At 43.8% G+C, this 15,955-nt stretch overlaps 1 protein-coding gene across 1 annotated transcript; it reads right to left on the reverse strand.

The window, feature by feature from the left end:
- Window positions 1–8,414: 8,414 nt before the first annotated feature.
- LOC123590110 (keratin, type II cytoskeletal 6A-like) lies at window positions 8,415–14,071 on the reverse strand. Its single transcript, XM_045462967.1, has 9 exons — window positions 13,464–14,071; window positions 12,053–12,267; window positions 11,646–11,706; window positions 11,393–11,488; window positions 11,107–11,271; window positions 10,485–10,610; window positions 9,431–9,651; window positions 9,176–9,210; window positions 8,415–9,064 (listed from the first exon to the last, which is right to left on the reverse strand). The coding sequence occupies exons 1-9, from the start codon at window positions 14,001–14,003 to the stop codon at window positions 8,811–8,813; spliced, it is 1,713 nt and encodes a 570-aa protein (XP_045318923.1). The 5' UTR covers window positions 14,004–14,071; the 3' UTR covers window positions 8,415–8,810.
- Window positions 14,072–15,955: the final 1,884 nt, after the last annotated feature.

Consider the following 15,955-nt stretch of genomic DNA (forward strand, 5'->3'; position numbering starts at 1 on the left):
CAGCCCACACACCCAGTTCTGATTGTTGCAAACAAGGGATTCTTGGATGTGCACCTGATGAAGTGTCCTTTACAGGGACTTAGCAGCAGTGCAGTGAGTCAACAGTGTCTGGCACGTAGGAAAACCTGTGTTGGCTTTGTTTGGTGTTCCTTTGTGGTTATTGAGTTGTTTGGTTTGGATTTGTTGGTGTTGAGTGTTCTTCCCTGAGATCTGCAGCTGTGGGCATCTTCTCTCTGAGTTTCTTAACAACTGTCTTGCATTTTTCTATGTCTGTGAGAATATTCTTCCATTTTTTTTAAGGTTTATATATTTTGAGAGGGTGCAAGAGGGGGAGGGGCAGAGGGAGAAGGGGACAAGGGATCCAAAGTGGGCTCTGGGCTGCAGCAAGACCCATGTGGGGCTCAAACTCACAAACCATATCATGACCTGAGCAGAAATCAGATGCTCAACTGAGTGAGCCACCCACATGCTCCTTTTTTTTTTTTTTAATGGATTTTAGATTGTTTCATGTTGGTGGTTGAAGGTGGAGTTTACTTTTTTGTTTCTTCTTCTTCTCATTTTTGGGTATTTGAGAAGGAGGAAATGCTTCTCATTTGTCTCTACAATTAAGTTCAGAAGGCTCCCATTCACACATTTATATTTAAAATATCATACAAACTAAAATATCAAGCTAATCAATTAAAAATATTATTTTTTCCTCTCTCACACTTAATGAAAACAATTTTATTCTAAGCGGATGTCCTCGTCCTAAGGGCCTCTCTACCCTAGAGCCATGCTGGGAGTCACCTGAAAGCTTTCTGGAAGACATCACATTTACTGTCAGTAGAAATGTAATCCTCAATTAAATGCTCTCCTCGGTGTGATGATTTACTTAATACTTTAAACAAAATTTGTATCCTTGAACATTTCAAGTGGATACAATTGCAGAGAATAGCATATAAACCACCATGTACCAATCACCCAGATTAAACATTTATTAACATTTTCTCATGATTGTTTCATCTAATCCCTTACTTTTTATATCTAAATCCTCTACTACTCTTGTTGAAGTGACTTAAAGGAAACCCAGACAGCAAGTCATTTCACTTGTAAATATTTGCAGGTGTGTCTAAGCAATAATGACTTTTTAATCCAACTGCATAACACTACTATAGCTTTCCTAAGAAACAGTTTTTTTTTTAAATGATATCTAATACCCACTTGTATTTGAATTTCTCAGGTCATCTCAAAGATGTTTTTTTAATCCTGGTTTGCTTGATGCAACATCCTAACTAGGTTCACATATTGCATTTAACAGGTATATCTCTTAAGATTCTTCTATTTGATTCTTTCTTCCTTTTCTATGTGTCACTTATTTGTGGAGAACTTATTTTTTCTACAGAATGTCTACCTCCAGGCTGTGTCTTGTTGTGTCCCATCAGCGTCACATAACTTCTTCCATCCTTGGTTTTCTGTGTACTAGAGTTTGTATTGAGTTGATTAGATTTACTTCCATTATTTCAGGCAAGAGGCATTCTGGCTGTGCTCCGTACTCCTGAGTGCATTGTATCACGAGGTACGTAATGCTAGTTGTCTAATTCTTAGTGATGTTAAGATGGATCAGGGGACTTTTGTGGTTCAGCCCCACCCCTCCACTGAAAGGTACATGATAAAATTTCATCTAAGATTGTAATATTCATTGAGCACTTCCTAGACTCACTATTTCATTAGGGGTTGCAAAATGGCACCTTTCCAATTTTATCATCCTGTGTCTGCATTTGTTAGTCAGTACTCATCTATAAAGAAGGAATCTTAATGTTTACTTTTTAGGTAACCTAATACTAACTTCATTCAGGAGAGTCAAACAAAGTTCTTGATCCTTCCCTGTTTTTTTTTTTTTTTTAATGTTTATTTATTTTTGAGAGGGAGAAAGACAGAGCACAAGTAGGGGGGAGAGGCAGAAAGAGAGGGAGACACCGAATGTGAATCAGGCTTCAAGCTCTGAGCTGTCAGCACCGAGCCCAACTCGGGACTGAAACCCACGAACCCCAAGATCATGACCTGAGTTGAAGTTGGACACAACCAACTGAGCCACCCAGCGGCCCCCATCCTTTCCCCTTTTAAATCACTTTTTAGAGTAACGGATTCAGAATTTAGCAATTAGAAAGGTAATCAAGATTTTTAGTTTGGTCATTTGTTTTGTTTGAATTTTTGGTATAATTATAAACTCACAGTTTAAAATATCTATATATTTGATATGTTTTCGTCCATTGCAGCCATTAGTTCTTTGGGTGCTTAAATTGTCCCATCTTAAGCCAGTGGGAGTTCTTCAGATTGGCTTCTGTGTTCTTTCGACAGGACCCATTCAGCTTCTACAGCTTCCTTGTTTTCTGAGACGATCTGTCTCCAGCTTACCTTGTACTTACCTTGTCACTGACATGGGACCAACCATTCTGCCAAATAGCTCCAGTTCCTTATATCGGGAAATAATATTCATAAAGTACAATTTGGATGAAAAGAGTACTCACTTTTACTGGGTTGTCTTTGCTTTGATGTCGTTTCAATGTTCAGAACTAGGAAAGATGTAAGAATATATTTAAAAACAAATCAGAAGCTGGGGCATCTGGGTGGCTCAGTCGATTGAGCTTCCAACTTCGGCTCAGGTCATGATCTCATGGTTTGTGGGTTCTAGCCCCACGTCCGACTCCATGCTGTCCATCTCTGTGTTGTCCGGCTCCATGCTGACAGCTCAGAGCCTGGAGACTCCCTCAGATTCAGTCTCTCTCTCTCTCTCTCTCTGCCCCCCCACTCGCACTCTGTCTCTTTGTGTTAAAAATAAACATTAAAAAATATTAAAAAAAACAAATCAGAAGTTATGCTAATATTTTCAATTTAAAAAGAATGTTACAGAATGGTTTTATACCTTATTTATTGTTTCTCACACTGAAAGCTTGGCCCTGAATGACATAAATATATTATGTATTTGCTTTATCCTGCAATATACCTATGGTAGTATCAAAAGAACAATATCAGTGTTAGTATTAAAACTAAGTCTACCGAATACAGGTTAAGATTTCTTTGTGACTACTTTCTCCAAGTGCTGTGAAGAAAAACAAGTTAGGCAAAGGGCATGGAAAGAAAGTGGTGAAAGAAAACTTTCATGAGCATTCAGATAAATTCTAGGCTGGCAGTTTCAGACAGAAGCAGGAACACAAGGGCCTCCATTATCACAATGGATGGAGCTGAGTCTCTTAAGTGAAAGGAATACAGATACAGATGACAGCGGCCTTACAGAAGGGGCTGCTAAAGGGGCATGAGGAGAGTGGGGACTGCAACAGTGTTGGGGGAAATGGAGCCTCTGAGTGGAGCCTCCAAGACCAAAAGAGGATGGTTTTCCTGCCCCGTGACTACTTTTTAGTGTCAAAGGGAGTCCAGTAAGTGAAAGCATTGAGAAGGAACTGCCCAACGGGAGTCATGGTCAAAGAGGGATACAGCTACTTCCAGAGATGGACACCTCAAACTCTTTGTCCTCTCATCCTTGGATCTACTGCCAGTTTTTCATAAGGCCAAATACAATGACTAGTTAGCAAACAAGGAAGTCTGTAGGGATTGCTTTCTGGGGCATGGAGCAGAGCAGAGAAGAGCAGCATGCTCTTAACCCCTCTCTGAAGCATTCCCTCCCCTGACTGTGCTGCACCCCTGCCCCACCATGAGATGTGATTCCATGCATTGGGACATGCTCAGGATTCCATGTTTCCTCTCTTCCTTCCTTCCTTCCTTCCCTCTGTCTTTCCTTCGTGGTACAAATCATTCCAATTTTGCCACTGGGAGCTCTTTCAGTGGGCTTTTTGATTATTTCCTAAATTTTTTTTTTTTTAATTTTTTTTTTCAACGTTTATTTATTTTTGGGACAGAGAGAGACAGAGCATGAACGGGGGAGGGGCAGAGAGAGAGGGAGACACAGAATTGGAAACAGGCTCCAGGCTCTGAGCCATCAGCCCAGAGCCTGACGCGGGGCTCGAACTCCCGGACCGCGAGATCGTGACCTGGCTGAAGTCGGCCGCTTAACCGACTGCGCCACCCAGGCGCCCCAATTATTTCCTAAATTTTTGTCACTGAAAGATGCTATAGCATTATCTTGTGTATTTCCCACCCCAGTCCTAGTATCAGTCACTTCTCCAGGGAGCTTTCTTAATTCCTAATGGTATTAGTCAGGGTTTTCCAAAGAAATAGAACCAAGGAGACAGAAAAAATATATATACACACACACACGTATATACGTATGTGTACAAAAAATCATTGTAGACTTACGATATATACAATACATATAATTAAATACATACATATAATTATATAGATCATAAATCTATAATAAATAAATAAAGAAATATTTTATTACGTAATATATATAATCACATGAGCCTTAAAATAAATCTTTTTTGTATATACATGTGTGACTTTTGTATGCACATATATATATATATATATATACAAAAAGAAACTAATTTTTATTTTTTTAATGTTTGTTTATTTTTTGAGAGAGAGAGACAATGTGCATGTGGGGGAGGGGCACAGAGAGAAGGAGACACAGAATCCGAAGCAGGTTCCAGGCTCTGAGCTGTCAGCACAGAGCCTGACGTGGGGCTTGAACCCAGGAGCCGTGAGATCGTGACCTGAGCTGAAGTTGGACGCCCAACTGCATGAGCCACCCAGATGCCCCAAAGCTTGCTAAAATTTCAATTGAGATAATGTTGAATCTATATAACAAAATGGGAAGAAATGACATCTTAATAATATCAAATCTTCTAATCCATGAATATGCAATATCTATCCATATATTTACACTTTTGACTTCTCTCATCAATATCAATATTTTATGATTTTGCACACATAGATCCTCTTCACATTTTATTAGATGGATGCCCAAGTATATTTAATATTTTGATACTACTATAAATGATACTTTAAAATTTTTCAACATTCAGTTCTTTACTACTGGTCTATAAAAAAGCAAATGATTTTTTAGGTAGTGATCTTGTGTACCACAACTTTGCTATACCGACTTGTTTATTTGAGGAGGTTTTTAGATTTTCTACGTAGACTATCATCTCATCTGAGAATAAAGAGCTTTATTTCTTCACTTCTAATCTGTATCACTTATATTGATTTCTCTCATCTTATTGCACTAGTTAGAGCTTCCAGTATACTGTTGCATAAAAATGGAGAGAGAATACATGCTTATCTTATTGTTGGCCTCAGAAGAAAAGGGTCCAGTATCTCACCAGTAAGTGTGATGACAGCTATAGGATTTCTTTTCTATTAAAAAATTTTTTAATGTTTATTTATTTTTTTAGAGAGAAACAGAGAGACAGAGAGACAGAGAGAGACAGAGTGCAAGCTGGGGAGGGGCAGAGAGAGAGGAAGACACAGAATCCAAAGCAGGCTCCAGGCTCTGAGCTGTCAGCACAGAGCCCGATGCGGAGCTCGAACTCACCAACTGTGAGATCATTTCTTGAGCAGAAGTCAGACACTTAGCTGACTGAGCCACCCAGGCACCTCTATAGGATTTTTTTAAATGTTCTTTTTTTAAAAGGTTTTTAAATTTTTATTTATTTTTGAGACAGAGTTTGAGTGGGGGAGGGATAGGGAGAGAAAGGGAGACACAGAATCTGAAGCAGGCTCCACGCTCTGAACTGTCAGCACAGAGCCCGACGTGGGGCTCAAACTCGTGAACTGCAAGATCATGACCTGAGATCATGACCTGAAGTCTGCCACTTAACTGACTGAGCCACCCAGGCTCTTCAACTTAATGTTCTTTTCTAAGATGAGGAACTTGTCCTTTATTCTTTGGTGAGATTTTTTTCCTTTTTTTTAAAATCATGAATGGATGTTGGATTGCATTATATAATTTTTTCTGCTTTAACTAATACAATCATATGATTTTTCTCCTTCAAAATTTTGGTATGGCGAATTACATTGAATGATTTTGAATGTTGAATCAGCTTTGCATATCTGCAATAAATCCCATTCATTGTGGTGTATAACTCTTTATACATCATAGGATTCAATTTGATGATATTTTGTTGAGCACCTTTGTATCCATGGTCATAAGAGATCATAGAGTTTCTCTATCTGGTTTTAGTATTAGAGTAATGCTGTCCTCATAGAATGAGTTAGAAAGTGTTCCTCCTGCTTCTATTTTTTATAATAGATTGTCAAGAATTGGTACCATTTCTTTTTTAATTGTTTGGTAGGATTAACCAATGCAAATATCCAGGACTTGTGCTTTTTAAAAAAATTTTTTAAAAAGTTTACTTATTTTTGAGAGAGAGACAGAGAGAGAGAAAGAGAGAATGAGTGGAGGAGGGGCAGAGAGAGAGGGAGAAACAGAATCTGACACAGGCTCCAGGCTCTGAGCTGTCAGCACAGAGCCCAATGAAGGGCTGGAACCCATGAACTGTGAGATCATGACCTGAGCTGAAGACTGGAGCTTAACCAACTGAGCCACCCAGGCACCCCTAACTTGTGCTTTTTTTTGGAGGGTTATATATTATTCATTCAATTTCTTTAATAGATTCAAGGCTATTCTGATTATAAATTTCTCCTTGTGTAAGCTTCAGCACTTTTCTGTATTTCTATTTTGGCCCATTTCATCTAAATTATCGAATTTATGTGGCACCTGGGTGACTCATTTGGTTAAGTGTCTTACTTCAGCTCAGGTCATGATCTCACAGTTCGTGAGTTCAAGCCCTGCATCAGGCTCTGTGCTAACAGCTCAGAGCCTGGAGTCTGCTTCCGATTCTGTGTCTCCCTCTCCCTCTGTGTCTCCCTCTCTCTCTCTCTGCCCCTCCCCTGCTTTTGCTCTGTCTCTACTATCTCAAAAATAAATAAACATCTAAAAATTTTTTAATTATCAAATTTGTAAGTATACAGTTTGGTGGAGTTTTTCTTGATTATAATTTTGATGTACAGGCATCAGAAAATTTTAATTTAAATCCATATACAGTTATTTAGTGTCCTTTAAAAAATTTTTTTTAAAGTTTATTTATTTATTTTGAGAGAGACAGAGACAATGCTAGTGCAAAGGGGCAAAGAGAGAGGGAGACAGAGAATCCCAAGCAAGCTCTGTGCTGAAGGTGCAGAACCTGACACTGGGCTTGAACGCATGAATCCTTGAGATCATGATCTGAGCCAAAACCAAGTGTCAGACATTTAACCACTGAGCCACCCAGGAACCCCTTTATCTTCTTTTTGTGTATTGCTATATCCTAGATAAATTTCTTTGTCAATTATTTTACGTTCCATTACTCCACATGGGAATATTAGCATGTGTGGTGAGTGGGATTAGATTTTGGAAAGCAATCATCACATATCCGGTATTAAATAAATTCTGGGCAGGGAGTTATGTCAAAATGAAAGGCTGACACTGTTCCTTGTGGGAATGGTTACAAGTGAACACAGCAGGGTGTTGATATAGCAGGACCCAGAAACATCTTTACAAATTAGCCAATTCATGAGAATTTCCCTTGTGCTGAGAGTTGGGGTTAAGGGCATGGGGGAAACAGGTACTGAAAACGGTGACTGGTGGTTGGGAAGCGGAAGTTAACAGACCATCCTTGCACTGTATCCTGAGTTTTCCCTTAACCATTCTTAGAAACCAGAGCAGGCCAGGGCACAGCTAGAGGGGATGCAAGATCATCTCATCAGAGCACAGAACTTGACTTCTTTGAGCCTCTGTTAAGAGGTCTAGGAGGTAAGGAATAGGGAGATTCCATTCTTGTTTTGTTTTCAGACTTCAAGAGGTCAGCATCTAAGATTTGTGCCTGAGTTTGTAGATCCTTAATTGCTCCAATCTAGTGTTTTCAAGTTTTTCATGTTGTGAAGATTATTGGAATTCACATCCATGTATATATAACGTCCTGCATTTGTACTAGTTTCTTAAGATACATTTCTAGAAGTATACTTCCGGTTCAGCAGTATACACATATTAATTGCTATTGTCAGGCACGTTTCTGGGTCATGAAGGCAATTGCAAGTAAAATCTAATCTCTTATTCTCTTGTCACTATTCTTTGGCTCTAACTGGACACTACTATATTTCTCTGGGCATTATGGGTGGCTGCTTGAGCAGGTGGCAGAGAATCTTACAGACCAAGTCAAAGAGGCTAAGATGCTACTCCCAAATACAGGCAGTGCAAACACTGTACATTGATGGTAGACCAGATGCCTGCCACTCCACTTGACAAGCATTTACATGGAATCTAATCTGGCAAGGAATCCTGCACATCAGGATGCGAGACTGAGGTTTGACGAAGCAGTCTAGAGGATGGGAGTAAGTACTGGGGATTGGGAGTATTCTTCACATGATAAGGCATTTGTCTGATGAAAACACTCAGGACCCAAAGGTAATGAAGCAAGTCACTACTCCACCATGAATTATATTATAAATCTGCTTTATTGCATTGGAAGAGAGCAAGGAGAAGAACACATGACAGGGACACAAACCCTGTTTGTCATAGAGCTGATCACTTATGCTTTCACAAGCACTGTGAGGGAAGGCCTCACTACTTGAGAGATGGGGAATTCATGGGCCCGTGGAAGCAAGAAGAAGTTGCTGTGTCCTGGAGTAGGACCCAGGCAGTGACCTTTGGATGGTGAGCAGTGGAAGCTCAGGTGGAGCAGGTATAGGCAGTGATGAGAAATGAAGGCACTCAGCAGGTTCCACTCAGAGTCAGTGAGTAAGAAACCAGAGACGGGAGAGGAGAAGCAGCCTGAGAGAGGGCAATCCAGTTGTAGATGGGACAACGTGGGGCCAAGAGCTGATGGCAGGACTTAGTGCTTGTAGCTCTTCCTGCTGGAGGATGAGGTGGTGGTGTATTTGATGGTGGAACTGCTGCCTCCAGAGGAGCTGAAGCCACCCCCAATGCCTCTGCCGCTGCTGGAACTGAAGCCAGCTCCCAGGCTGTGGCCGCTGCCATAGGAGTAGCCGCTGCCTCCGCCCAGGCCTGAGCCACTGCCCACACCGCTGGCACTGCCATAGCCGCCAGCGCTGCCATAGCCTCCGGAGATGGTGGACTGCACCACAGCTGTGAAGGGGAGGGAGAAAAGGACACAGAGGACACAGTGAGCTCATTCTGCCAGTCTGAGTCTCGTCAGAAGGGCTAAGGGCAAGGGAGAGGGGCAAGCAAAGTACTTACAGATGTTGACTTGTCCAACACCTTCCCCACTCAGCCTAGGAAGGGAGAAAACACAGGGACCGTGAGACCTCAGACAGCCACCACTGGACCAGAGTGGGAAGCCTCGATGTGAGGATAACCCATGAGCAAACTGCCTTTTAAGATTCTCGGAGAGTCATGATTGTGGCCATAACTAGAATGCCTTCAACTTGTGCTCATGGCCAGACATCATGGACATGGATTCAGAGGTTTGAGGAGCTTGTGTGAGTTACTCACCTGCACTCCTCGCCCTCCAGCAGCTTCCTGTAGGTGGCAATCTCCACGTCCAGGGCTAGCTTGACATTCATCAGCTCCTGGTACTCCTTCAGCAGCCGGGCCATGTCCTGCTTGGCCTTCTGCAGAGCATCCTCCAGATCAGCCAGCTTGTTCTTGGCATCCTTCAGGGCCATCTCCCCACGCTGTTCGGCATCAGCAATAGCGGACTGCAGGTTGGCACACTAGAGCAAGAAGATAGGCAGAAGGAACTCGTAATGTAGTTCTCCAGGAGATAGCCATACTTATTTCTAGTGAGGAACAGTTCCAGAGCCCAGATACGATGGTAAGGGACTTCTACCACTTTTTTTCCCAGTCTTTGTCTGCTCTGCACAACTTATCTAGTCTGGGAGCTACATGAGAACATATATGCCTTTTTGAAACCACCTTCTCTGAGGGCTGGGTGGGAGACCCTATACTGGACCAAATACCAGCATAGTTGGAAGAAATGGACCCACTCAGTTTGTTTTGAGTGCTGTCTCCAAAGCCAGACCAGAACCTTTTCTCATGATTCATGTGGATGCCCCCTAATTTATACAAAATTACCAACATCTTCACTTAAGGCTATGAGTTTCACTTCTGGCCACTGAGATCTTGTCCTCCTCACTCCTAAGGTCTTCTAACATGCTTGGGCAACACCGATCTTCATCCTGGGTCACTGCTCAACTTCTGTTTCAATTCGATGTTGAGCAGATTTAGAACAATCTTGCCCCCCCCCACTTTGGGCCTCCCCTTTTCTTTCCCCACTTGTTTCTTGTATTCCTAAACCAAGCATTCTCTAAACCAAAAGTTTCTGGATGATCTTTCTACACTCTGACTAATTGGGATTGCTCTTGTCATGCAGTTGTGTCATTCTGTAGGGTTAGCACTCATCTGTCCTCATATGTGGGAACTCACTGAGGGTGGGAGCCACATGCACCCCTCTCTTTGCTCTCCCCCAATTCCCAGCATTTCCCAAAAGGTGGTTGATTGCTGCCTGGTGGTTGAGTGAGGAAGCGATGCTTGTCCCCCACCGTACCTGCTTCTTGACATGGTCGATCTCGGATCTCAGCCTCTGGATCATGCGGTTGATCTCAGCAATCTCCTGCTTGGTGTTGCGCAGATCATCCCCGTGTCTACCTGCGGTGACCTGCAGCTCTTCATACTGGAGTGCAGAGGGAGAGAAGGTGGTGCATGTGGGTTTTCACATGCTAATGGTGACCTGACTTCTCAATCTGGCATTTAACACACCCAGAGCTAGGGACTTCTCACCAAGGCATTTTAGAGAAAGTTGACGGGGCAAGGTCACTGAATACTGTACGCTGATCACAGACCCTCTTTTGAATGGAATGCTGGCTGCCTAGTTCAGTTGGAGGCCAGCAATGTTCTGTATTATGTTTCCAAGGGAGCCGACTCAGGGTGAAGACAAAAGCAAGGATCACTAGATCCATATCGATATAGCTAGCCTCCTGCAGTGGTGTTCTTTGACTTACTCAAAAAGCACATAAATTCTGTGAATGCCTACTCTGTGAGTGCAGGGTTCACACTTGTGAGAAATCATCAGCTTCCTTGAGGTGATTTTCCCAGCAAACGGGGTAGGCTTGCTGGTGTCTAGGAAGAGGACACAGGCAATCCTGGGCACCTGTCAACTCAAGGCTCACCTTGCTCTGGTACCAGGACTCAGCCTCAGCCCGGCTCTTCTGAGCGATCTCCTCATATTGGGCTTTGACTTCAGCGATGATGCTGTCCAGGTCCAGGTTACGGTTGTTGTCCATGGACAGGACCACGGAAGTGTCTGAGATGTGGGTTTGCATCTGAGCCAGTTCCTGCAGAGCATAAGATCATCAGATCATCTTTCCCTTGGCCTTACAGACGTAGCCCACCCCAAGATCCTCCACCCTTGGCAGAGCCCCATCACAACAAAAAAAGAGGAGTGGGGATGCTTACTGCTTCATACAAGGCTCTGGTGAAGTTGATCTCATCCATGAGAGCATCTACCTTGGCTTGCAATTCAACCTTATTCATGTAGGCAGCATCCACATCCTGGGGAACAAGCCAACACCTTGGAGTCAGCTGAGCCTTCCTTCCCAGTCTGAACGCCTTTTAGTCTCCCCATCTACTCCCCTCTTGGATGTGTGCAGGGCCCAAGAGTCCTTTCTTTCTAGAAAGGAACATGAACCCCTGATCTTCAGCAGCTCACCTTCTTTAGAGTCACAAATTCATTCTCTGCTGCTGTGCGCTTGTTGATTTCATCTTCGTATCTAGACACAGAAGAGGGTAAGACAGAATTGAGCCAGTGGCAAGGATGATACAGAGAAAGTGTCCTGGAATCCCAACTTTCCATAAGAGAGATATACCCCAAAAGAGCTTCCTGCCAGTGAGCCACAAAAATGATTTTTGGGGGTCCCTAAATTGTTTTTATCTTTTTTTCTCCCCATCCACCTCCATGGCCTTTTTGCTATTTTGGGGTTGTTTCGGCAACAATTGTGAGTGTCATTTCCATGAACATGTTTTGCTATGGAATCAGGCCCACATCTTGACCTAGTCACCCAATAGTCTTGATGTGTGCACTTCAGGGAATGGAGCCCTTTCTGTCCTTGTGCTCACTTGTTCTTGAAGTCCTCCACCATGTCCTGCATGCCCCTGAGCTCTGTGTCCAGGCGGCCCCTCTCCCCCAGGATGCTGTCTAGCTGTCTCCTGAGGTTGTTGATGTACTGCTCAAACAAGGGCTCCAGGTTCTGCCTCACGGTCTTGGTGCCCTGCTCCTGGAGCAGAGTCCACTTGGTGTCCAGGACCTTGTTCTGTTGTTCCAGGAATCGCACCTGGAAGAAGACAAGATTGTTATTTGCCAGAGAAAGCCAGGGAGACAGAGATGTAACCTGACAGGTGCCCAGGCACTTTGGGTAGTCGCCCAGGTTGGGCTATTACAGACCATGTACAGAGGGTCAGGCTGACAGTGTTGCACCCCCAACCCTATTTCGTTCCAACCTCACTGGTCTTAGTGTGAAGTTCTTCCATGGACCTATGACATCTTCTCACCAACTAAGCTATTTGGCCTATCAGCGTCTTTCAACATTTCTTCTCTTTTTATTGAAAAGCACAACCACACATCTAGTTAAAAATATTTCTGGGGTGCCTGGGTGGCTCATTCAGTTAAGCTTCTGATTTTTTATTTGGGCTCAGGTCATCATCTCAGTGTTGTGAGATCTAGCCCCTGTCAGGCTCTGTGCTGTCTCTCTAACTGTAACCCTCTCCTGTTCTCTCTTTTAGTCTCTCTCTCTCTCTCTCTCTCTCTCTCTCAAAATACTTAAATAGACATTTAAAAACATAGTATTTCTCTGTTACAAAGTGGAAAGTTATATTTAAATTGTACCTCAGGTAAAGGACTGTTAAATGTGCAGAAACTAGTGATTTAATCCAATTCAGTTAATTACTGGATTCCATTAACTTCTGCTTTAGTGCATGATTGCCCTGTATAACAAATGCCCTAATGGTCATGCTCTAGTTCTACACATTTTGCATTTCTATATTTATGTAAGTGTTTGTGAGACTTTGTTTCTCATTCAGCCAGAAATCTTTTTCTTATTTCTATCTTTAGGTAAATATTTCTGACCCTTTTTTTAATTCATTCAGAAATCTTTTTCTTTTATTTCACCTTTTCCTCATGTCCATAGCCCTAGAACAGTTTTCCACTGGAATTATTATTTAATCTCTTACAATATTCAGCAGGTAAAGCTGACCGATTCTATTCTCTCATTGCCTTATTTTGCTTCATGGATAACACAAGTTGAGTATTGTTCCCTGGCTGGGATGAAGGACATTTAGGAGACCCAGTGGTTTCAAGTGATTTCCATCACCTTCTGCCTGTTGTCAACATGGAGGCCATCTGACATCCCAGGGGAGAGCTCCTCTGAGTCCCCTTCTCCCTCCCTCCTGAATCTCACCCCAGTAGGACATTCATTGATTGTCTAGTCTGGGGAGCCTGACAGCCCAGTGGAGGCAGGTCTTCCCGGCTCACCTTGTCGATGAAGGAGGCAAACTTGTTGTTGAGGGTCTTGATCTGCTCCCGCTCCTCAGTCCTCACCCGCTGGATGGTGGGGTCGATTTGCAGGTTGAGGGGAGTCAGGAGACTCTGGTTGACGGTGACCTCTTGGATGCCTCCAGGGGGGCACACAGGGAAGCCAGAGCCCCCATAGCCACCAGCAAAACCAGCTCCACCACCGAGCCCAAAGCCACCACCAGCTGCGGCACCAAAACCAAATCCACTGGCAGCTCCACCTCCATAGCCAAAGCCACCTCCAACTCGGCCACCATATCCGCCACTGATGGCACAGCTGCCCCCTCCGATGGAGATCCTCTTGGAGCCGCCCAGGCTATAGAGGCTCCTGCTCCCAAAGCCAGCTCCTCCACACACTCCACTGAGGCCACCAGTGCCCCTGGAGCGGGACACAGAGACACTGCTGAAGCCAGAGCGACAGACCCCTGGGACTCTGGCTGAGCTGGTGCTGAAGCCACGGTGGCTGACGCTTTGGCTCCTCACGGTAGATTTGCTAGACATGATTCTTGAAGAGGGAAGGCTGAAGAAAGCGTGAGAGGCTGGAGGGTAGGGCTGAGAGGAGCAGATCTGTGAGATGAGCCTCCCGGCAGCAGTTTATATATGGTGAAAATGGGCTGGGCTCCGTCCTGGAAGGTGAGCTTGCAGATGGGGAAGGGCTGATCTTTACAAATAGTGAGATCACTCCCAGCCTCTTAAAGGTATGAAATATGAAGATTGCTTCTTTGGCTTCCTTTAGTCATGGAGAAATTCTCCTGCCTTCCAGCCTTGATGATCCCAACACAATAAGGCTGCGTATGAATTCACTGAAGTCAGGAATTAGTCATGTCCTCAAACAAAGGAGACAAGGAGCTGATCTGTGATAATTGTCCCTTCCTTCTGCTTACTCAGACACTCCTCTGTGTGCCCCCTTCCCACACAGGTTTTCTCCTCTACCAGCAACACCCTTCCCATCAGGTTGCGACTGTCTGAGTTCTTATAGGCATTTGCCCAGAGGCCTGAGCAAGAATTGGCCTGCAGTGTTTTTTCACCATGTTTGTACCTGTCCCTCTGGAGCTTCTGGCTGTTCCTCCTGATGGCCTGGGCATGGAAATGGTGGCTATACTGGGGACATAACTCCCTTTGAAAGGCAAAGGAACTGGAGAGTTGAGTTTTTACACTGCCAGATGAGCATTTTGTCTCTGTCCTGTGGGATAAGCTGCCCAACTGGCAGTTTCCTGAAAGGACAGGAGACATCACCAGGGGCCACTCTGCCCAGAGGCCTGACCTCTGCACCCATCTCCCCAATGCTTGGTCTTCCACTGATCTGCTTATTATGCAAAATTTTCTCTCCACCTGGAATCCATAGACACCTTTTGTGTCCTGTTTTGAAATGTTCACTTAGAGCTTAACTTAAGGAATTGAAAGTGAGTAAGGACAAAAATCATTGAGGAATCACTGAAGTTTGATTCCAAGAGACTTTGACATTTCTTAGGAATCAAGAAACAGTCTCCTTAATGGGGTGTGTACAGAAAGTTGAGGGGCATATAGAAACAGTGAATCATACAAATGTGTCCTTACATGTGTGATGATGTCACAAGTAAATTCAAAATTTGTATTTCTAATCTCAGCACTTGCAATCTGAACTGGCTGCACACCTCAGAGGGAAAGAAGGCTGTGAAATGAGTGTGGTATTTGGTCTGGAGAGGAATGAGGTCCACAGAGTAAGCACTGAGCACAAGGAGTGTTGAGAGCAATTGCGGGCATTCTGTGAGAAACACAGGGTGCAATGGCAACCAGCAGAGAAAAGAGAAACTCACACATTGAGATGACCTGAGTAAATCTCCTGGTGCTATCTTATAAATGTCCCATCTCCCCAGTGTTTTGGGGTGCACAATATCAAAGCAGGTGCTATCTGAGCATCTTTCAGGAAAGAGATACCTTCTCAAGATGATGGAAATGGCTCCCTTCTCTCCACCCTGGTTGCACAATGGCTGACCAAGAAATGTGCTTCCACCCAGTTCTGGGAAAGATGTGTTCCTTCCCATGGCGCAGTGTTCTGATCTGCTCTACTCTCTTGGGATAGAGGCTTTAGGCTTGGCGTAGATGATGCCAGGAAGGGTAGGAAGGGTTGGCAAGTCAGGTGGCAGTAGCATGCATTTTGCCCAATATTTATGTCTAGAGCTGCTTTCATACTGTAATGGTGTAGTTGGGTTGTTGCCACGGAGAATGTATGGCTTGCAAATACTAAAAGACCTACTTTTTAGTAGTACTAATAGTAGATCTATTTGGCCCTTTAAAGAAACAGTTGTTCAACCCCTGGTTAAGAGCATGGGCTCTAGGGGTGCCTGGGTGGCTCCGTCATTTAAGTGTCTGACTTTGGCTCAGGTCATGATCTCATGGTTTGTGAGTTCAAGCCCCACACCAGGCTCTATGCTGATAGCTCAGAGCCTGGAGTATGCTTCAGATTCTGTGTC

The sequence above is a fragment of the Leopardus geoffroyi genome, chromosome B4 (genome assembly GCF_018350155.1).
Source record: "Leopardus geoffroyi isolate Oge1 chromosome B4, O.geoffroyi_Oge1_pat1.0, whole genome shotgun sequence".
Classification (NCBI taxonomy): Eukaryota; Metazoa; Chordata; class Mammalia; order Carnivora; family Felidae; genus Leopardus; species Leopardus geoffroyi.

What these genes read in the sequence shown, in the direction of transcription:
- LOC123590110 (XM_045462967.1), bottom strand. Translation starts at nt 14,003, where the DNA reads ATGTCTAGCAAATCTACCGTGAGGAGCCAAAGCGTCAGCCACCGTGGC. An exon ending in TTGCCTCCTTCATCGACAAG is followed by an intron (nt 12,268 to 13,463) that starts GTGAGCCGGGAA and finishes GTCTTCTTCCAG; the next exon opens with GTGCGATTCCTGGAACAACA. An exon ending in TCGACCATGTCAAGAAGCAG is followed by an intron (nt 9,652 to 10,484) that starts GTACGGTGGGGG and finishes TTCTTGCTCTAG; the next exon opens with TGTGCCAACCTGCAGTCCGC.